At 42.0% G+C, this 23,858-nt stretch overlaps 1 protein-coding gene across 11 annotated transcripts in view; it reads left to right on the top strand.

The window, feature by feature from the left end:
* The window catches only part of CLEC16A (C-type lectin domain containing 16A), a 265,133-nt gene that overhangs the window by 181,435 nt on the left and 59,840 nt on the right, over window positions 1-23,858 (top strand). For 10 of the 11 annotated variants that reach the window (XR_013218206.1, XR_013218207.1, XM_077275189.1 and 7 more), the window contains 3 exons: window positions 2,607-2,758; window positions 5,010-5,214; window positions 21,720-21,884. Coding sequence is in view for 9 of the 11 variants with exons in the window: in XM_077275189.1 (XP_077131304.1) it covers window positions 2,607-2,758; window positions 5,010-5,214; window positions 21,720-21,884 (522 nt within the window). In the remaining 2 variants the exon portion in view is untranslated. Of the gene's footprint in view, window positions 1-2,606; window positions 2,759-5,009; window positions 5,215-8,032; window positions 8,167-21,719; window positions 21,885-23,858 lie in introns of those variants that run through there. The other variant, XM_077275197.1, reaches the window with a different exon arrangement.

Raw genomic sequence — 23,858 nt, 5'->3', positions numbered from 1 at the left:
CTTCAGCTCCACCTGGAGCCACCGTCTGGAGTCTCTCCTCTCCAGACCACAACACACAGACTTCCTCTCATGTCCATCTATTTAAACCCAGACCACATGACTGTGAAATCACGCAGGTCCCGGCTCTGCAGGTCGTGATAAGGTGGACATCTTCCTATCCACTCTATAGATGTCTACATAAGACCAGCCCATACATGCAACCTGAACTTAACTTTCACAACATGTAGTGTGCTGGAGGAAAATACGCTGACGCAATTACGCGCAATGACACATCTCTCCTCATATACCGTGCCAGTGACCCTGTCACACTAACTATATATATATATATATATATATATATATATATATATATATATATATATATATATATATATATATATATTAGATGGTGGCCCAATTCTAACACATCGGGTATTCTAGAATATGCATGTCCACGTAGTATATTGCACAGTCCACGTAGTATATTGCCCAGCCACGTAGTATATTGCCCAGCCACATAGTACGATGGCCAGTTACGTAGTATATTGCCCAGTGACGTAGTATATTGCCCAGTGACGTAGTATATTGCAGAGCGACGTAGTATACAGCACAGAGCCACGTAGTATATTGCCCAGCCACGTAGTATATTGCCCAGTGACGTAGTATATTGCCCAGTGACGTAGTATATTGCAGAGCGACGTAGTATACAGCACAGAGCCACGTAGTATATTGCCCAGCCACGTAGTATATTGCCCAGTGACGTATATTGCCCAGTTACATAGTATATTGCCCAGCCACGTAGTATATTGCCCAGCTACATAGTATATTGCCCAGCCACGTAGTATATTTCCCAGCCACATAGTATATTGCCCAGCCACGTAGTATATTGCCCAGCCACGTAGTATATTGCCCAGCCACGTAGTATATTGCCCAGCCACGTAGTATATTGCCCAGCGACGTAGTATATTGCCCAGCGACGTAGTATATTGCCCAGTGACATAGTATACAGCACAGAGCCACTTAGTGTATTGGCCAGCCACGTAGTGTATTGGCCAGCCACGTAGTATATTGGCCAGCCACGTAGTATATTGGCCAGTCACGTAGTATATTGCCCAGCTATGTAGTATATTGCCCAGCCACGTATGTCACAGGTTAAAAAATAAACATATACTCACCTTCCGGTGGCCCCTTGTAGTTCTGTCGCCTATGTGGGGTGCAGGCGGCAGCTTCCGGTCCCAGGGTGTGATGATGTTGCAGTCACATGACCGTGACGTCATGGCAGGTCCTTTCTTGCCACCGGAACCTGCCGCTTGCATGGAGCGGTCACCGGAGCGTCGCGAGGAGCGGGAAAGGCGGCGGAAGGTGAGTATATAATGATTTTTTATTTTTTTTATTATTTTTAACATTAGATGTTTTTACTATTGATGCTACATAGGCAGCATCAATAGTAAAAACTTGGTGACACAGGGTTAATAGCGGCGGTAACAGAGTGAGTTACCCGCGGCATAATGCGGTCCGTTACCGCTGGCATTAACCCTGTGTGAGCGGTGACTGCGGGGAGTATGGAGCGGGCGCCGGGCAGTGACTGCAGGGGAGGAGGGAGGGACTAATCGGACTGTGGCCGTCGCTGATTGGTCGCGGCAGCCATGACAGGCAGCTGGCGAGACCAATCAGCGACTTGGATTCCATGACAGACAGAGGCCGCTACCAATGAATATCCGTGACAGACAGAAGGACAGACAGACGGAAGTGACCCTTAGACAATTATATAGTAGATATTCGTATATAAAATATGTAGATACACTAATTGAAAAGTTCAATTTTCTTGAACCAATTTGGTGGATTTAAGAAAAACAAAACTTGGGGGAGCGGCAGGAATAACATGAGCGCAAACCTTTCTCCTTTTGATGCAGTGACAGGTCCTCTTCTTTAGAGCGTGTCTGTGTATAATGTAGTATGTGAATATTTACGTATGTAGTGTTGTGTTTGTATTATGCCTCAAGTATTCTTAAGAATTGTGGTTCATTTCTTCCAGAGGAAGAGAGGTTTCCGAGCACTTAGGCCGCTTCTGCAGAACAAGCTGCAAGCTACAATTGGTGGTTTACACTGAACCTTTTAATTAACATTATTGATCTCTGCAAGCCACCAGAACAATTACAGTAAATGGGCAGTGAAGTGTGTTTCCACGCTTCGGATACAGCAGGCAGCGCTCCAGCAGTATTTACAGAGCACAGGATCGCTGCTGCTAATGTGTTTTCTGCGCTCTGCTTCGAGGTGCTAGAAATTAGACCAGAAATCACCCGAATTGATGACTGGCATAGCTGTCGGCTACTAATAAATATATCCGGTATATATGTGTGTTGTGGACTGAAGAATTACATGGTTCACTAGTACCTCTGATCGGAGGCTCTGGGGTGTCTGCAGTGCTCGGTGTGGTCTATGGAAGCCTGAGATAAACCCCCTGCCTAATTTACTGCTGCACCCAGTTGACTTCAGTGGAAATATTAGTGCAAGTTTTCAGTAATTCCAAAATTATACTGGAAGTATGACAATATAATAAATTGCCATGAAATAAACAAATCATAAATTCGGATCTATTGGTTAGCAATTTTTTTTTTCTCCTTTAGATAACAGTGATTTAATAGCATGCACTGTAATAACGAAGGACGGAGACCAAGTTCAGAGATTCCTGGCAGTGGACATCTATCAGATGAGCCTGGTGGAGCCGGACAGTAAAAGACTTGGCTGGGGAGTGGTGAAATTTGCTGGATTATTACAGGTTAGTAATAGAATTACGACATTTTGACTTTATGCTTACATTTAGAGCTTGCCTGGTACGACCATGTTACTGGAATTATGAGACTGGATTGGATTGATGCTTAAAAGGGTTGTCTCATCCGAGATAACTATTTTCAATATGAGACCACTCTTTTGCTTTTCTAGCCTCTTTTCTGGCACCTCTAGCGATTAACTAATTTATCTGATGAAAACCACAACCAGCTAGGCATTGGAAATGTGGTTTTTCACTACTTTATAATGCAAAGACCAAACAGGAACCTCTCTTATCGGCTGAATGTATTTTATATTTTATTTTTTTGTACGGTTTTTAATAAAGTGTTAATTTTCTGAAATTAAGCATGTTTTGAAAATATCTTAGAGACACTAAGGAGGATAAGCAAATCAGTTTATCACTCCATTCACTATTCAGTTGATTTCACAAATGAATATGCTGCCTATTGTCTAGGATGCAATAAAAGTTTGCACACACATGTTAAATGGTCTAATTTTTAGACATGTGGAATGGTCTAATTTTTAGACATGTTGAATGGTCTAATTTTTAGACATGTTGAATGGTCTAATTTTTAGGCATGTTGAATGGTCTAATTTTTAGACCTCTTGAATGATCTAATTTTTAGACCTGTTGAATGGTCTAATTTTTAGACATGTTCAACGGTCTAATTTTTAGACCTGTTGAATGGTCTAATTTTTAGACATGTTCAACGGTCTAATTTTTAGACATTTTGAATGGTCTAATTTTTAGACATGTTGAATGGTCTAATTTTTAGACATGTTGAATGGTCTAATTTTTAGACATGTTGAATGGTCTAATTTTGAATCCAGAGATTGTCGAAAAGTGCATTAAGCAAATAGCATACGGTTTTATTGCATTTTTTTGTGCTCACCTTGTAATCCTGTGAAGCCACAGTAATTGAATAGCCCTAGATAGCAATACCCCAGTTGCTGTGGCTCTGCTGGTTGGATAAGCAAACATCTATATATACCAAAGGGAGAAATACGGGTGTGCTGCACTGCTGGCAAGGAATTCACAGGATACAGATGAATAGAAATAGATTGTAGGTCGAACGGACCTATTCCTCAGAGGAACCACAATAAACACCTACTTAGAAATGCGTGGGAATAAACTACAATCTATTTTTATTCATCTGTATCCTGTGAATTCATTACCAGCAGCGTAACACACCTACATTTCTCGCTCTGGTACATAATTTTTAGACCAGACATATTTTTAGACCTTGTTTATCACAGTGGCTCATGCTGCTTGATAAATCTTGGAGAAAAGTAGACGCCTTTATCTAACTTTACACCACTCATTTGTCGACTTATTCTTGTTTTCTTCCTGAAATATTTGCAGTCTTGTCCGTGGGCTGTCTGTTATTGCACCTCCTCCTCATTCCTGTATATATTGCTGAGATGCAATGCCAGACACAACCTGCGCATGATACTGTATCTGGAAAAAATGTTTACTTTTCTACCGCTATTGTCAGATCATGTTCTTAGGTAATACAACCTTAAAGGGGTTGTCCGGTGAGTACAAGTTATCACCTCTAAATAGGACATATGATAACTTGTTGATCGTTGCGGAATCCAACCGCTGTGACTTTTTCCGTTAGAAAGAAAGGGGCACTTAGAATGGATTGTCTGTGCTCATGCCTGACTGCTGCTCCATTCATTCCCTGCTGAGCTGCCGAACTCTGTTTGGCTTTTTTTGCAGCCCCATACAGAATTAATAGTGGGGTGGACAGGTGTCCAATCCGCTGCTCCATTTTGTAAAGGGGATAAAAGTGCTAAATTGGGGATAAAGATTCCCCTCTCTGCCAATCAGGTAGCAGAGGTCAGACCACCCCATGGATCAGAAAGTTATCACCTATACTTTGGATAGGCAATAACTTCTTTTCACCAGACAATCCCTATAACAGTGGCTCAGCCGACAGTAGCTTACGGGAACATATTGGAATATATTGTAAACTTTAGTTTCTAAATTGGGTTGTAATGAGAGATGCATTCAATCAGTTATTTGTTGCAACCTGACCCTTGCAATTAACCCTCTTATCTTGTCATCGGCACTGGGGTTGTCTGTTTTTCATCCCATTATATTATGATTTTGTAGAAAAATGTGATGTTACAAATAAATATTTGTGCAGGTAAGTAATACACATCATATATTATATCCAATAAATAGCTTTACAGATATGTACGTTTTTGAAGCAATACCTTATCTTATTATCTAGGATATGCAAGTAACCGGTGTAGAAGATGATAGCAGGGCTTTAAATATAACTATCCACAAACCAGCATCTACGCCGCACTCCAAGCCATTTCCCATTCTCCAAGCTACATTCATCTTCTCCGACCACATCCGCTGTATTATAGCCAAGCAGAGACTTGCAAAAGGGCGTATTCAAGCCCGACGGATGAAAATGCAGAGGATATCTGGTAGGTTCCATATGCTTTCATCAGTTGTTCATTTTTATAACTATATATTTATATTTTGCTTGCTGAAATTGTACTACATTTCTAAAGTGATTTAAAGGTGTATGTCCATGTTTGGTAGGGCGTGCCGTCACATAACCCCAATACACAAGTTGCAGAAGCCTATATTTAAAGGGGATACCTGGTGCTTTGGTATATGCATACAAAGGGTTTTTTTATGCAATTAGTGGCAACATTGTATATTACTATTACACATACCCTTGAATAAACAAAGATTCACATTCCCCTGTGTCATATTTAACAAATAGCAAGATGGGGTGTTAAAATCCCAGGTAAACAGTGATCCATAGAAGGTGCTTTAACCCCTTTCCAACATTGGGCGTAATAGTACGCCCACATCAGAATCCCTCCCTTTGTTGTGGGCTCCAGCACTGAGCCCACATCTTCGGTACATGTCAGCTGTTTTGAACAGCTGACATGTACCTCTAACAGCGCGGGTGGAATCGCAATCCACCCGCGGCTGTTAACCTGTTAAATGCTGCGGCACTTAACTCATGCTTCTGGTAAGCGCGCCAGAAATTCCACCCGTCGGTGCGAGTCACCGATGGGTTGGTATGACAACTAGAGGTCTCCAACAGACCTCTATGGTTGTCATAGCCGGATTGCTGTGAACGCCGCCAGTTGGCTCCTAGCAAGTGAGCATTTCTGCTACACACAGGCAATCTGTTCATCTCCTGTGTGTAGCAGAGGCAATCGGAGAATTGCAGCTTCTACTCTCCCATGGAGACTATTGAAGCATGCAAAAAGTGAAAAAAAAAATGTATAAAAATATATAAAAGTTCAAATCACCCCCTTTTTGCCCCATTCAAAATAAAACAATAACAAAATATCAGACCTACACACATTTGGTTTTGCCTCTTTCAGAATAGAATTAACTCGATTGCTAAACGGCGTAACGAGGAATACATTTAAAATGCCAGAAGTACATTTTTTGGTCGCCGCTGCATTGCAATAATGGGTGATCAAAAGATTGTATCTACACCAAATTTGTATCAATAAAAACGTTAGCTCGGCACACAAAAAATGAGCTCTCACCAGCCCCAAATCGTGAAAAATGAAGACTCTACAGGTCTCGTAAAATGACGCTTTTTTTTTTTTTTTTAGTTTGGATTTTTTTTTTCACCACTTAGATAAAAAAGAACCTAGACATGTTTGGTGTCTATGAACCTGTAGTGACCTGGAGAATCATAATGGCAGGTCAGTTTTAGCATTTAGTGAACATGGTAAAAAATAAATAAATTGCGGAGTTGCACTTTTTTTTGCAATTTTACCGCACTTGGATTTTTTTTTCCCCGTTTTTCAGTATAAGATATGTTAAAACCAATGGTGTCGATCAAAAGTACGACTTGTCCCGCAAAAAACAAGCCCTCAACTGGCCATTTTGACCAAAAATGAAAAAGTTATGGCTCTGGGAAGAAGGGGATCAAAAAACGAAAACTCAAAAGCGAAAATACTCCAGTCATGAAGGGATTAATACATGCACTCAAAGGGGTTTTGTATACACTGATAGCCAGATTGCATACTGCTATTACATATACCCCAAATACAATAATTTTAGGATTAATATACCCCCATCATAATTGTTTATCACAAACAAAACGGCCCAGTATGTACCTTCTCAACGCATTTTCCCATAATTAGGTTAATCAGGAGAACATACTGGCTGAAATCCCTATGAGTAAAGGACTTATCTTGCATTAAATTAAGGAATCAAAGAGACAGAGTGGTGGGAGTGGTGTCAGGAAGTCGATATCCGCCATGGCTTAGACCAAAGAGCTGTCTGCGGACACCAGAAATAAAATTGTAGATCTGCACAAGGCTGGGGTGGGCTACAGGACAATAGGCAAGCAGCTTGGTGAGAAGGCAACAACCTTTGGCATAAGTGTTAGAAAATAGAAGTAGTACAAGATGACAGTCAGTCTTCCTCGGTCTGGGGCTCCATATAAGATCTTGCCTTGTGGGGTAAGGATGATTCTGAGAAAAATGAGGAGTCACCCTAGAACTACACGGAAGGTCCTGGTCAGTGATTTGAAGAGCGCTAGGCTGTCATGGATTAAAATCCTGCAGTGCACGCAAGATCACCCCGCTCACGCCAGCACATGTCCAGGACCTCTTGAAGTTCGCCATTAACCATCTGGATGATCCAGAGGAGGCCTGGGAGAAGGTCATGTGGTCAAATGAGACTAAAATAATTATGTTTTTGTATCAACTCCACTTGGGTGTTTGGAGGAAAAGGATGAGTTCAACCTCAAGAACACAATCCCAACCGTGAAGCAGGTTGAGGAAACATCTCAATTCAGGGGTGCTTTTATGCAAAGGGGACAGGACGACTGCACTGTATTGAAGGGAGGATGAATGGGGTCATGTATCGCTAGATTTTGGCCAACAACTTACTACTTTCAGTAGGAGCATTAAAGGTGGGTCGTGGCTAGGTGTTCCAGCATGACAGTGGCCTAGCAAGTCTCCAGATCTGAACCCAATAGAAAATCTTTGGGGGGGAGCTGAAACTCAGTGTTGCTCACTGACAGGCCCGAAACCTGAAACATCTGGAGAAGATGTGTATGGAGGAGTGGGCCAAAATACCTTCTACAGTGTGTGCAAACTTGGTCAAGAACTACAGGAAACGTCTGACCTCTGTAATTGCAAACAATGTACCAAATATTAAGTTCTGTTTTTCTATTATATCAAATACTTATTTCATGCAAGAAAATGCCAATTATGTAAAAACATACAATGTGATTTTCTGTTTTTTTATTATTAGATTGTCTCTCAGACAGTTGGTGTACCTACGATGAAAAATAAAGACCACTGCATTCTTTGTGGATGGGATAACGTGTAAAATCGGCAGTGTATGAAATGGTTATTTTCCCCACTGTGTGTGGGTGTGTATTTATATGTGTGTGTGTGTGTGTGTGTGTATATATATATACGCATGTGTGTGTTGTAGGGTTTCTACTCACTCGGTTGCGTTTGAAGTAGGCACAGGAAACTGTTTCAGTAAAATGTCCAGGCTGGTTTATTAAAACTCCATAAACTACACAGGAAACTAAACAAAAGACAGCCTTTTCCGGCACAAAGTGAAAACGCAAAGTAAATAGTCCATACAGTATTGTGTGTTTACCCACTTGGGTTAGGGTACCGTCTCACAAAACGATTTACCAACGATCACGACCAGCGATACGACCTGGCCGTGATCGTTGGTAAGTCGTTGTGTGGTCGCTGGAGAGCTGTCACACAGACAGCTCTCCAGCGACCAACGATGCCGAAGTCCCCGGGTAACCAGGGTAAACATCGGGTTACTAAGCGCAGGGCCGCGCTTAGTAACCCGATGCTTACCCTGGTTACCATCGTAAATGTAAAAAAAAAAAAACAGTACATACTCACATTCCGGTGTCCGTCAGGTCCCTCGCCTTCAGGTTCCCGCACTGACTGAGTGCCGGCCGTAAAGTGAAAGCAGAGCACAGCGGTGACGTCACCGCTGTGCTGTGCTTTCACTTTACGGCCGGCAGTCAGTCAGTGCGGGAAGCAGACGGCAAGGGACCTGACGGACACCGGAATGTGAGTATGTACTGTTTGTTTTTTTTTACATTTACGATGGTAACCAGGGTAAACATCGGGTTACTAAGCGCGGCCCTGCGCTTAGTAACCCGATGTTTACCCTGGTTACAAGCGATCGCATCGCTGGATCGGTGTCACACACACCGATCCAGCGATGACAGCCGGAGATCCAGCGACGAAATAAAGTTCCAAACGATCTGCTACGACGTCCGATTCTCAGCAGGGTCCCTGATCGCTGCTGCGTGTCAGACACAGCGATATCGTATGGATATCGCTGGAACGTCACGGATCGTAGCGACCAAAGTGCCACTGTGAGACGGTACCCTTAGTGTCCAGTTCATGGATCCTTAGCAAAGACAAGCACACTGGAGCTCTACACACTTCAAGTCACAGGCACTGAATAATGAGACAACTGGTCTCCATTTTATATGCTTTACCATGCCCCCAGGATGGGGTAATGTGAGCGGTCAGTCTCACCCATCTCTTTGACTACTCCTTGCACTGATAAGCCCTAATAACTCACTTCCCGGGCTTACGTCACTGAAGCTACCAACCTTGATGATACATATCTTTCTCAAGGACTTGTCCAGTGGCCATCCTACAGTGTGTACAGTGCCTTGCGAAAGTATTCGGCTCCCTTGAACTTTTCAACCTTTTCCCACATATCATGCTTCAAATATAAAGATACCAAATGTAAATTTTTGGTGAAGAATCAACAACAAGTGGAACATAATTGTGAAGTTGAACAAAATTTATTGGTTATTTTAAATTTTTGTGAAAATTCAAAAACTGAAAAGTGGGGCATGCAATGTTATTCTGCCCCTTTAACGTAATACTTTGTTGCACCACCTTTTGCTGCGATTACAGCTGCAAGTCGCTTGGGGTATGTCTCTATCAGTTTTGTACATCGAGAGACTGAAATTCTTGCCCATTCTTTCTTGGCAAACAGCTCGAGCTCAGTGTGAGGTTTGATGGAGATTGTTTGTGAACAGCAGTTTTGAGCTCTTTCCACAGATTCTCGATTGGATTGAGGTCTGGACTTTAACTTGGCCATTCTAACGCCTGGATACGTTTATTTGTGAACAATTCTATTGTAGATTTTGCTTTATGTTTGGGATCATTGTCTTGTTAGAAGACAAATCTCCATCCCAGTCTCAGGTCTTTTGCAGACTCAGACAGGTTTTCTTCAAGAATGGTCCTGTATTTGGCTCCATCCATCTTCCCATCAATTTTAACCACCTTCCCTGACCCTGCTGAAGAAAAGTAGGCCCAAACCATGATGCTGCCACCACCATGTTTGACATTGGGGATGGTGTGTTCAGGGTGATGAGCTGTGTTGCCTTTACCCCAAACATATCGATTGGCATTGTTGCCAAAACTTCGATTTTTTTTTGTTTCATCTGACCAAGGCACCTTCTTCCACATGTTTGGTGTGCCTCCCAGGTGGCTTGTTGCAAACTTTTAAACGACACTTTGTATGGATATCAAGGAGAAATGGCTTTCTTATTGCCACTCTTCCATAAAGGCCAGATTTGTGCAGTGTACGACTGATTGTTGTCCTATGGACAGACTGTCCCACCTCAGCTGTAGATCTCTGCAGTTCATCCAGAGTGATCATGGGCCTCTTGGCTGCATCTCTGATCAGTCTTCTCCTTGTTTGAGATGAAAGTTTAGAGGGACGGCCGGGTCTTGGTAGATTTGCAGTGGTATGATTCTCCTTCCATTTCAGTATGATCGCTTGCACAGTGCTCCTTGGGATGTTTAAAGTTTTGGAAATCATTTTGTATCTAAATCCAGCTTTAATCTTCTCCACAACAGTATCACGGACCTGCCTGTTGTGTTCCTTGGTCTTCATGATGCTCTCTGTGCTTCAAACAGAACCCTGAGACTATCACAGAGCAGGTGCATTTATACGGAGACTTGATTACACACAGGTGGATTATATTTATCATCATTAGGCATTTAGGACAACATTGGATCATTCAGAGATCCACAATGAACTTCTGGAGTGGGTTTACTGAAAGTAAAGGGGCTGAATAATATTGCACGCCCCACTTCTCAGTTTTTGAATTTCCACAAAAATTTAAAATATCTAATACATTTCGTTCAACTTCACAATTGTGTAACACTTGTTGTTGATTCTTCACCAAAAATTTTCATTTGGTATCTTTATGTCTGAAGCATGATATGTGGGAAAAGGTTGAAAAGTTCCAGGGAGCCGAATACTTTCGCAAGGCAGTGTATATACAGGTGTGTATGTGTTGTCTATATACGTGTGTATGTCACATGTATAGAAGTGTGTGTTGCATGTATATACATGTGTGTGTACTTTCTATCTGTATATACTTATGTGTGTGCTGTGCCTAATGTGTGTGTGTGTGTGTGTGTGTGTGTGTGTCACATACAGTGTGTGTAGTATCCACATTTATAAATCCCGGCAGTGCAGATAAAAGTTCATAGGTGAAAACATGTCAGCAATCGTCCAACAAAAAAGTGAAAGGCTGCTCATTCATCAGGTGATTGGATTGTTTCTGGCGGAAAACAAAATCATTATTCTCGGCAGCACATCGCACAATGTAAACTGCAGATGTGCTGCTGATAACATGGTGCTGTTTGGGACAGAGTGATCTATTAGTGATCATTCTGTCCCCATTGTTCACTGTTACACAGGCCGATAAACAAGCGCTAAAGTCTTCAGTAGGGTCAATGGAGCTTGTTTAACCCCTTTCTACCATTGGACGTACTATTCCGTCCATGTGGGGTGGGCACTACTTCCCATGGACTGAATAGTACGTCCAGCGCGATCAGCCGCGCTCACGCAGGGATTGCGGCCGGTTGTCAGCTGACTATCGCAAGTGACATCCGGCACTATGTGCCAGGAGCAGTCACGGACGGCTCCTGGCACATTAACCCCCGGCACACTGCTATCAAAGATGATCGCAGCATTCCAGCGGCACAGGGAAGCATCATGTAGGGATGGGGCTCCCTTCGTGCTTCCGTGAGACCCTCGGAGCAACTCGATATGATCGCGTTGCTCCGAGGACCTCCTCCTCCCTGCAGGCCCGGATCCAAAATGGCCACGGGAGGCCTTCCTGGTCCTGCAGGGAGGTGGCTTACCAGCGCCTACTCAGAGCAGGCACCCGGAAGCCTCCCTGCACTGCCTGTCAGATCGCTGATCTGACACAGTGCATTGCAAAGTGTCAGATCAGCGATCTGTCACTATACTGTGATGTCCCCCCCTGGGGCAATGTAAAAAAGTAAAAAAAAAATAAAAAAAAAAATTCCTAAATAAAGAGAAAAATATACACTCACCGGCCACTTTATTAGGTACACCATGCTAGTAACGGGTTGGACCCCCTTTTGCCTTCAGAACTGCCTCAATTCTTCGTGGCATAGATTCAACAAGGTGCTGGAAGCATTCCTCAGAGATTTTGGTCCATATTGACATGATGGCATCACACAGTTGCCGCAGATTTGTCGGCTGCACATCCCAAAGATGCTCCATACAAGGCAGGATGGATCCATGCTTTCATGTTGTTTACGCCAAATTCTGACCCTACCATCCGAATGTCGCAGCAGAAATCGAGACTCATCAGACCAAGCAACGTTTTTCCAATCTTCTACTGTCCAATTTCGATGAGCTTGTACAAATTGTAGCCTCAGTTTCCTGTTCTTAGCTGAAAGGAGTGGTACCCGGTGTGGTCTTCTGCTGCTGTAGCCCATCTGCCTCAAAGTTCGACGCACTGTGCGTTCAGAGATGCTCTTAGGCCTACCTTGGTTGTAACGGGTGGCGATTTGAGTCACTGTTGCCTTTCTATCAGCTCGAACCAGTCTGCCCATTCTCCTCTGACCTCTGGCATCAACAAGGCATTTCCGCCCACAGAACTGCCGCTCACTGGATTTTTTTTCTTTTTCGGACCATTCTCTGTAAACCCTAGAGATGGTTGTGCGTGAAAATCCCAGTAGATCAGCAGTTTCTGAAATACTCAGACCAGCCCTTCTGGCACCAACAACCATGCCACGTTCAAAGGCACTCAAATCACCTTTCTTCCCCATACTGATGCTCGGTTTGAACTGCAGGAGATTGTCTTGACCATGTCTACATGCCTAAATGCACTGAGTTGCCGCCATGTGATTGGCTGATTAGAAATTAAGTGTTAACAAGAAGTTGGACAGGTGTACCTAATAAAGTGGCCAGTGAGTGTATATATTGTTCCAATAAATACATTTATTTATCTAAATAAAAAAAAAACAATACATTTATTTATCTAAATAAAAAAAAAAACAATAAAGTACACATATATAGTATCGCCGCGTCCGTAACGACCCGACCTATAAAACTGTCCCACTAGTGACAGTGAACACCGTAAAAAAAAGGTAAAAAAATACGCCTTATTATCATACCGCCAAACAAAAAGTGGAGTAACATGCGATCAAAAAGACAGATATACAGTTAGGTCCATATATATTTGGACAGAGACAACATTTTTCTAATTTTGGTTATAGACATTACGACAATGAATTTTAAACAAAACAATTCAGATGCAGTTGAAGTTCAGACTTTCAGCTTTCATTTGAGGGTATCCACATTAAAATGGGATGAAGGGTTTAGGAGTTTCAACTCCTTAACAGGTGCAACCCTGTTTTTAAAGGGACCAAAAGTAATTGGACAGATTCAATAATTTTTAATGAAATGTTCATTTTTAGTACTTGGTTGAAAACCCTTTGTTGGCAATGACTGCCTGAAGTCTTCAACTCATGGACATCACCAGACGCTGTGTTTCCTCCTTTTTGATGCTCTGCCAGGCCTTCACTGCGGTGGTTTTCAGTTGCTGTTTGTTTGTGGGCCTTTCTGTCTGAAGGTTGGACTTTAACAAGTGAAATGCTGCTCAATTGGGTTGAGATCAAGTGACTGACTTGGCCATTCAACAATATTCCACTTCTTTGCTTTAATAAACTCCTGGGTTGCTTTGGCTTTATGTTTTGGGTCATTGTCCATCTGTAGTATGAAATGACGACCAATCAGTTTGGCTGCATTTGGCTGGATCTGAGCACACAGTATGGCTCTGAATACCTCAGAATTCATTCGGCTGCTTCTGTCCTGTGTCACATCATCAATAAACACTAGGGACCCAGTGCCAGTGGCAGCCATGCATGCCCAAGCCATCACACTGCCTCCGCCGTGTTTTACAGATGATGTAGTATGCTTTGGATCATGAGCTGTACCACGCCTTCCCCATACTTTTCTCTTTCCATCATTCTGGTAGAGGTTGATCTTGGTTTCATCTGTCCATAGAATGTTCTTCCAGAACTGTGCTGGCTTTTTTAGATGTTTTTTAGCAAAGTCCAGTCTAGCCTTTTTATTCTTGACACTTATGAGTGGCTTGCACCATGGAGTGAACCCTCTGTATTTACTTTCATGCAGTCTTCTCTTTATGGTAGATTTGGATATTGATACGCCGACCTCCTGGAGAGTGTTGTTCACTTGGTTGGCTGTTGTGAAGGGGTTTCTCTTCACCATGGAGATTATTCTGCGATCATCCACCACTGTTGTCTTCCGTGGGCGCCCAGGTCTTTTTGCATTGATGAGATCACCAGTGCTTTCTTTCCTTCTCAGGATGTACCAAACTGTAGATTTTGCCACTCCTAATATTGTAGCAATTTCTCAGATAGGTTTTTTCTGTTTTCGCAGCTTAAGGATGGCTTGTTTCACCTGCATGGAGAGCTCCTTTGACCGCATGTTTACTTCACAGCAAAACCTTCCAAATGCAAGCACCACACCTCAAATCAGCTCCAGGCCTTTTATCTGCTTATTTGAGAATTACATAATGAAGGGATTGCCCGCACCTGTTCATGAAATAGCCTTGGAGTCAATTGTCCAATTACTTTTGGTCCCTTTAAAAACAGGGTGGCACAGGTTAAGGAGCTGAAACTCCTAAACCCTTCATCCAATTTTAATGTGGATACCCTCAAATGAAAGCTGAAAGTCTGAACTTCAACTGCATCTGAATTGTTTTGTTTAAAATTCATTGTGGTAATGCCTATAACCAAAAGTAGAAAAATGTTGTCTTTGTCCAAATATATATGGACCTAACTGTAAATAACCATGGTACCGCAAAAACGCCATCTTGTTCCGCAAAAAATGAGCCATCATACAGTGTCATCAACGAAAAAATAGAAAAGTTAGTCTTCAGAATAAAGCGATGCAAAAATAATTATTTTTTATATGAAATAGTTTTTATCGTATAAAAGCGCAAAAACATAAAAAAATGATATAAATGAGGTATCGCTGTAATCGTTCTGACTTGAGGAATAAAACTGCTTTATCAATTTTACCAAACACGGAACAGTATAAGCGCGCCCCTCCTCCCCCCCCCCCCCCCAAAAAAAAAAAAAAAAAAAAGAAATTCATGAATAGCTGTTTTTTGTTCATTCTACCTCACAAAAATCGGAATAAAAAGCGATAAAAAAAAGTCACGTGCACGAATATGGTACCAATAAAAACGTCAACTCGTCCCGCAAAAAACAAGACCTCACATGACTCTGTGGACCAAAATATGGAAAAATTATAGCTCTCAAAATGTGGAGACGCAAAAACTATTTTTTGCAATAAAAAGCGTCTTGCAGTGTGCGACGACTGCCGATCATAAAAATCCGCTAAAAAAACCTCTATAAAAGTAAATCAAACCCCCCTTCATCACCCCCTTAGTTAGGCAAAAATAATTAAATTAAAAAAAAATTATTTATTTCCATTTTCCCATTAGGGTTAGGGTTGGGGCTAAAGTTAGGGTTTGGATTACATTTACGGTTGGGATTAGGGTTAGGGTTGGGATTAGGGTTAGCTGTGTGTTTGGGTTAGGGTTTCAGTTAGAATTGGGGAGTTTCCACTGTCCAGGCACATCAGGGGCTCTCCAAACGCGACATGGCGTCCGATCTCAATTCCTGCCAATTCTGCGTTGAAAAAGTAAAACAGTGCTCCTTCACTTCTGTGCTCTGTGCTCTTTCATGCGCCCAAACAAGGGTTTACCCCAACATATGGGGTACCAGCGTACTCAGGATAAATTGGACAACAACTTTTGGGGTCCAATTTCACCTGTTACCCTTGGGAAAATACAAAACCGGGGGCTAAAATATAATTTTTGTGGAAAAAAAAAAATAATTTATTTTCATGGCTTTTTGTTATAAACTGTAGTGAAACACTTTGGGGTTAAAAGTTCTCACAACACATCTAGACAAGTTTCTTGGGGGGTCTAGTTTCCAATATGGGGTCACTTGTTGGGGGTTTCTAATGTTTAGGTATGTCAGGGGCTCTGCAGACCATTCCATCTGAGTCTGCATTCCAAACGGCGCTCCTTCCCTTCCAAGTTCTGCCATGCACCCAAACTGGAGGCTAAAAAAATAATTTTTGTGGAAAAAAAAAAAAATTATTTTCACAGCTCTGCGTTATAAACTGTAGTGAAACACTTGGGGGTTCAAAGTGCTCACCACACATCTAGATAAGTTCCTTGGGGATCTACTTTCCAAAACGGTGTCACTTGTGGGGGGGTTTCAATGTTTAGGCACATCAAGGGCTCTCCAAACGTGACATGGTGTCCCATCTCAATTCCAGTCAATTTTGCATTGAAAAGTCAAACAGCGCTCCTTCCTTCCGAGCTCTGCCATGCGCCCAATCAGTGGTTTACCCCCACATGTGGGGTATGAGCATACTCAGAACAAATTGTACAACAACCTTTGTGGGGTTTAGGGAATGCTGGATAACAGCAGTGGCTGAGTATCCCTAATTCTCAGGAATTCTTAGGCAACGCGGTTATGTAGCATTTACGGACATTTATTCTAAGATATAATAACATATGGCCTAATGGCTACTTAGAACTCCCCTGATGAATCCCCAGGACTGGGGTGGAAACGCAAAGGGAGGTGTTTTTACCTTTATTTACATTTGGTGGGTTTCCATAGCAGGGCTCACTTGGGACCTGTCCTTGTTAGGACAGGAGCATTACAGGGGCACGACAGTGGTTTGGGGAACGGACCCCATTTTCCCCACCTTACCCCGCTGCATGGACCCCCTGTGGATTCCTTCGAACAACTGTGGGTATCCGTCCGTGTATATTTGGTGAGACCAAGCCAGTTTTTATTCTTGAGCACTGTTTTCGGCACTTTTATTTTTATTCTTGTGCACTTTATTCATGTATTGTAGGTGTGATATGTTTGTCCATTTTTAAATATCTCTATTAAAAAGTTATATTTTAAGATTTTGGGAGACTCTCCAAGCTGAACTACAAGGAGAAACATTTGGGGGCAAACTGCTGGGGGCGAAACATTGATGATGGACGGGAATTCATGAACCACAAGGGTACAAACATCCGGGGGCGAACTGCTGGGGACGAAATGTGTGGGGGCGAAATGTACCCAGGGGCGAACTGCTGTGGGCGAAATGTGCGGGGTGGAATGTGCGGGGGCAAAACATCCTGGGGGGCCAAATGCTGGGGCGAAATGTACCCAGGGGTGAACTGCTGGGGGCGAACTGCTGGGCACAAAGCATCCTAGAACCATTAGAGATAGCATTGGGGTGGGGAGTGTACACAGATCTACAGAGGAGAGGGTGAAATGATCTTATAGGGCCAATATAATAGGCTATAGTGAAGGGGAAAAGTACAGTATAAAACAAATGAACAGCTCCCTGGATAGACACTGATCTCATATCCAACCTGTATTACACGGAAGGACACTCCCACAAGAGGTAGATCTGAAACTTGAATCTGGCTGCAAACTGCATATCAGTGCATACAGAAAGCTGCCAATCAGTGGTGTGGGCAGGGTTATACTCAGCTCAGCATTCAGAGAACTGCTAGTTCTTTAACAGCAAAAAGAGCTATTTTTATCAAAACTGCAGCAAGCAGCCCAGTAAGTGACGCATTGCTAGGATCAGGGTCTCTGTCTCTACATCATGCTGCTGTCAGATTACATGGCATAAACCTGGTGACAGATTCCCTTTAACTATTCAGTTTAACAGTTACCCTTTACACACTGTACGAATTATGTCATTGTGAATATTTCTAGGAAAAATGTCCCCAGTTTGATTTTTTTTTTTTTTTTTTTTGATCCATATTGATTTGTTGGGTCGTTCATTATTATAAATCATTCCATTTACTATAACTGCACATTTTTATAGAGCTGTAATATTAAGTAATGGCAGCCAATATAGTGTCCGTCACAGAGATGGCATCTCATAATTGTAATGGTTCTGTAAAAGCTCAAAAATTAAATGTATAATGAAAGCTTTAAATCTGGTGAAGCGCTGTCGGAATAGTCCACCAACCCATAGATGGATCGGAGAGAAAGGGACTATACATATATCTAAGGCAGGGTATGAAAAATTAGTCCAATTATCATCCAGAAAATAATCGGACAAGTTTCATCCATTTTGTCATCTGCCGTACATCTATGTGTCCATATTTGACATCCATATATCGGCTTTTATATCACTATAATATCCTTTTCTGAATGAGCCCTAGTACCTAGAGCTAAACTAAAGGTACTTGATGTGCATAGCAGCTACCAAACAACCAAGTATACAAAATAACCCTTTAATTCCCTATATTCAACGGCAGGGTAAGGGGTGAGAAGCTAGGCAAATATTTTGCACCCAAACCCACTAATTAGACCCTAGATTGCCCCCTTAAAACCAATAATTCCCCTGAGTACTTGATGTCTAAAATATTAATGCACTTTAGTGATGCCTGAAAAAGAAATGATGCCCGATGAGTGCCCCCGCCAAAAGTAACACTGCCGCCTCTGTGCCGTGCCGGCGGTGCAATGCAGTAATGTCATTGCGTCACTTGTGCCTGGACGCTGATTTCTTGTAGGACGGAGAATGGTGGTGTAGGGAGCCTATGGGTCGTTGCTCTTCCACTATCGGCGTCACGTTGATGCTGCTACAGTTCAGAGGCGCTAGCCCAGTGATTTGTGGCATGTGCACTTCCACACGTATTTGGAACAGAGGGCTCCACCACTTTCTACTTTTTCATTTTTTTTGCAAATTTGGCGCCCCTAAGAATTTTGCGTAGGAGACTGCCTCTGAGCCTGCTTACGCTACACCACTGGAGGTACGTTCAGTATAAATGTGCCATGTATAGTTACATTTTAGGTTTTGAGTGGGAGGTATCCATCCTTTAAAGGTTCTTCTGCTAACATCCTGGTGTCGAATACCAGAGGACACCGTCGGTGATCTAGGGGAATCCATGCCTCGAAAGGTCAGAGCGATTCTGGTGGAATGAAAGGGTTCCACACTTTAGACAGGTGCTTTTAGCCTTATGTGTATCGATAAAACTAGCTTCAGTAAGGAGGAAGCCTGGAGTTTTGCTTCTATTTAGGTGTTTTGTGGTATTTTTATGTTTGAACGCAGCAGGTGGTATTTTTGTGTCACTAGGCAGATCTTATACTTTCCCCATGGACTAATGAATGATCGCACAAAACCTTCATGATCTAAGTACTCATCTGGGTTTTTTGAACTGTTAAGATGACATTGAGGTAGCGGAGTTATTTATATGCCATGAAAATTGCACTTTTTCCTAAAAGGGCACAGTCAAGATGTATAAATCGGACTGCAATGCATGGACTGGCCTGCAGCTCTCCCCATCCATTTGCAACCGCGTCATATTTTTCTATGCAGCTGTAAAACTTGGGGATCGTGATTTGCGGCTAGTCTGAGCACTGCGGGCTAGTTTTTGTCTGATTTATAGTTGTCTGACCGTGCCCTTACTGTGTCAGCCAGGTCTCTGTTGTCGGTAAGTCAGGTTGCCGACATTTCTATTGTTCCACACTTCCGCTCCAGTCCAAAGTCCAACTCCTTTTATAAATGGCCTATAATTAGTAAGGACAAATTTACGTTAGTGAATGGTATCATCTTTATAACTGGGGTTAGGTTGATAGATCATAAAATATATTTATATTAACATTTCTAAACCTATCTAAATGGTGGTTTATTTTTTAAAGCTGAAGTTGATACATTTGTACCAACTCCAACTCGATCCAAAACGGTCTCTGACTCCGACGACTTCGCTGGTGTCAACCAGACTGTTTTTATCCAGAACAAGAAACTTATTTTAAACGTTTTTCTTTTGTTTTTTTTCTTACCATCAAAATTTCTGTCTCAACTGTTGGGCTGGAATTTTACATTTTCACACTTATTAGTCACGTACAGTACATTGATACATGTCCAATTTAAAAAAAAACATGAGGTCTCCGTGCAAGCCAAGTGTTCAGATCAGTTTGTGATATTCTCTAAGTATTCCAGTTTCTTTCCACTCCACCCCACCAAAAAAATAAATAAATAAATGGGTCTGGAGCCAGCTAGATTCTTATGGAACTGGTGGTTAAATGTGAGAGGAGGAAATTATATTGAGGAACATGGACCTATGAACATAATTACATAGGTGTGCTGCGCACGCCCCTCTGGAGTTCTGCCCTGGTTCTGGAAACGATGTCTGCTCTGTTCGGAACTCACCGGGACCACTGCAGCCAATGATTGGCTGTGATAATCAGGTGACTAGAAAAGCGTCATTAGAGAAACAGCCAATCATTGGCTCTGACTGCTGTAGTGGCCCTGGTTCTCGCCAGAACCCTGGTTCTCAACAAATGGAGCAGAGACATCTGGACGGCCTGCCCTAAAGCTCTGGGGGAGGAAGGTGTAAGGCTATGTGCACACGTTCAGGATTTCTTGCAGAAATTTCCTGAGCAAAACCGGACATTTTCTGCAAGAAATCCACATGCGTTTTGTTGCGCGTTTTTTGCGCGTTTTTGACGCGTTTTAGTGCGTTTTTTTCCTGGAGCTTCCCAATGCATTAAATGGCGGGAAAAATGCGAAAAATCCGCAAAATTAATGAACATGCTGCGTTTTTTACCGCAATGCGTTTTTTTCGCGGGAAAAAAAAACGCATCATGTGCACACAAATTGCAGAATGCATTCTAAATGATGGGATGCATAATGTATGCGTTTTTTTATGCATTTTTATAGCGAAAAAAATGCAATGTGTGCACACAGCCTAAAGGTGAGTTTACATTTTATTGTTTAAAAACTGTTCATGTGTAGAAAAAAATCTTCCAGTGATTGACAACCTTTTTAACAAGCAGATCAAGAATATATGAAGTTAAAACAGTACAGTATGTATTTGTCTAACGTGGGGACATTTTTGAATATAATATATTTTCTCGATTTACTGTAATTTGTACTGTTTGATTTCCCATTAATTCAGGTTTTGTTTTTTTGTAACTTAGAGAAGTGACCTCGGAGTTGTATCTCTACCTGATTTTATTAATTAATAGTTTCACTTCTATCAAGAATTGGCATGTAGCCTGGCTTTATAAGAAACTGGAAATACATGCAAAGTCAATGTGTATTTAATGAGGACTGATATAATATCACATTTGTAAAAGTCTTTGCTTTAATAAGTTTGCGGAGAATAGTTCCTCCATTTTTTATATACATCTTAAAGGGAATCCCAAAAGGAGGATCCCTTCTTTTATTAACTCAGAATTTTTTAATATAATATTTGAAATTGTATTTTATAAACCAGAAAATTCTAGGCCAACATTTTTTAACCAACAAATGACCTGTGTTCTTCTTTGTTCAACTGAATTTGCATGTTGAAATCTGTAGAGAAGTGAAATGAAACACCACTAAAGTCGTGATCCCCCCTCAAAACACCTCATTTTAATGATGAATCCATAAAAGAATGTGACTGTCCAAGCCGCTTCATCCTGTCTCAGCCTATGAACAAATTAGTGAAGATTTGTTTTTTTTTTCCTCAGCTGCTACACCCCTAAATTGGGTAGAAGTCCTCCACTAGCATGACAAAGCTGGTAATTGCCATTTTTCTCTCCTTGTCCAGCTCTTTTAGATCTACCAGTCCAGTCTTCTAAAGAAGTGATTGGTTTTGGACATAGTTCTTCATCAGCTCAGCATCTTCCCTTCCGGTTTTATGAACAATCTCGGCGTGTTGGGAGTGACCCCACCGTACAACGCTCTGTCTTTGCGTCCGTTGACAAAGTACCAGGTATGGTCAACAGAAGTAAATCTATTTTCATTGCTTAAATTAATCTACGGTGGTTTCGAAGTTGATTGTAGTCCCTCTTTATCTACCTTCTTAATAGTCTATCCTCACTTACATTTATATACCAGCTTCAGTACGTAACTGACGTAATACCTGTAAAAATCATCTATAGTTGCTTCATATTGCCTCCATAGTGTTATCGGAAATCCTTGTTGTTGAAGTTTTTGGAAAAAGCCAGATATTTTGCATCCCACCATAAACTACGGTAGGGAGAGCCAACTTCATGCACAAGCAGTTCTGGATCTCTTGAGTTCTAAATATGTGGTACAAGAGATCGGTTAAGGGCGACACAGGAGGTCATCCCATGCCAAACATTGGGAATTCTGCCATACATGCATGTAGCTCTCGCTATGGTGGATTTTGTGAGTTGTCGACAACCAAGGGTTACACTGGTTCTATAAAACTACAATGAAGATAGTTGCACTGCACACATGCATGGCCACAGCTCTCCTTCATCTACTTCTTACTGGAGTGTCACTCAGGTGCCAGAAGATCCCCATTTTGTCAATATATAGGGATCCATTAGTGCTTGCCTGTCCCTGATCCCTTCTATCGAACGCTCGTTTCTGTGATCAGATGGTTTGTGGGTCACACACAATGTTATTGCATGCTGCATGTGGCCCCCATTCCAAAGGTTGTGCACCCCTGTGTTAGGACAAAGTGGTCTACAGCTGACTGGTCAACTGTCCTATGTGTCTAAAAAAAAAATAATTCTTCCCTAGCAGATGATGTTAAAAATTCTTCCCTAACAGATGATGTTGTGAGAACGAAGTATTAAGCACGTTAATGCCATTGCCCAAACTTTTTGTTGTCTGGAGATAGGCGGCCACCACAGCTGTCTGGCCGCTGCCTATGGTCCTTTCCTAGTATGGGGGGATTTGGTAGAGAGGATGATGGCCAAACAAGCATTTCAATTGGGGAAAGGTATTATATATATAGTTGTCATAGAAAAGGATATGATGCTTGGGGAGCTTCTCGTTTCAGGTTTACTTTAGCGTTTCTGTTGTGTTGTCTTATATAGTGACTTTATTTTCATCCGCAATATATACTTCTTTATAGCTATGTACTCCGGTCTTATCAAAATAAAACTGGAGAACCAGGATGTAGAGTTTAATTACATCATCGCAAATCCCTGGCACGTCTCCAAGCATGCGGTGAAGGATGACCTCGTGCAGCGCGTCTGACTTGTAGCTCATCCAGCATTTCTGGAGAAATTAATAGCAATGACAGAATATACTCCTTGATGTGTCTGCTAGAATCCTGAACATCTCTAAATCGCCTCGAGAGATCTCATTCACTTGTTCACAAACGTAGCCACTGGACGAAGAACATGACTGGAGTTATACTAATAGTAGCGACCCAAAAATTATATATATATATATATATATATATATATATATATATATATATATATATATATATATATATATATATATATATATATATATATATACATATACACTCACTGGCCACTTTATTAGGTACACCATGCTAGTAACGGGTTGGACCCCTTTTGCCTTCAGATCTGCCTCAATTCTTCGTGGCATAGATTCAACAAGGTGCTGGAAGCATTCCTCAGAGATTTTGGTCCATATTGACATGATGGCATCACACAGTTGCCGCAGATTTGTCGGCTGCACATCCCTGATGCGAATCTCCCGTTCCACCACATCCCAAAGATTTCATGTTGTTTACGCCAAATTCTGACCCTACTATCCGAATGTCGCAGCAGAAATCGAGACTCATCAGACCAAGCAACGTTTTTCCAATCTTCTACTGTCCAATTTCGATGAGCTTGTGCAAATTGTAGCCTCAGTTTCCTGTTCTTAGCTGAAAGGAGTGGTACCCGGTGTGGTCTTCTGCTGCTGTAGCCCATCTGCCTCAAAGTTCGACGCACTGTGCGTTCAGAGATGCTCT

This window comes from Ranitomeya variabilis, chromosome 7 (assembly GCF_051348905.1).
Source record: "Ranitomeya variabilis isolate aRanVar5 chromosome 7, aRanVar5.hap1, whole genome shotgun sequence".
In the NCBI taxonomy this organism is placed as follows: Eukaryota; Metazoa; Chordata; class Amphibia; order Anura; family Dendrobatidae; genus Ranitomeya; species Ranitomeya variabilis.
The sequence above is the reverse complement of the archived record's forward strand: the minus strand, read 5'-3'. Positions and strand labels throughout refer to the sequence as shown.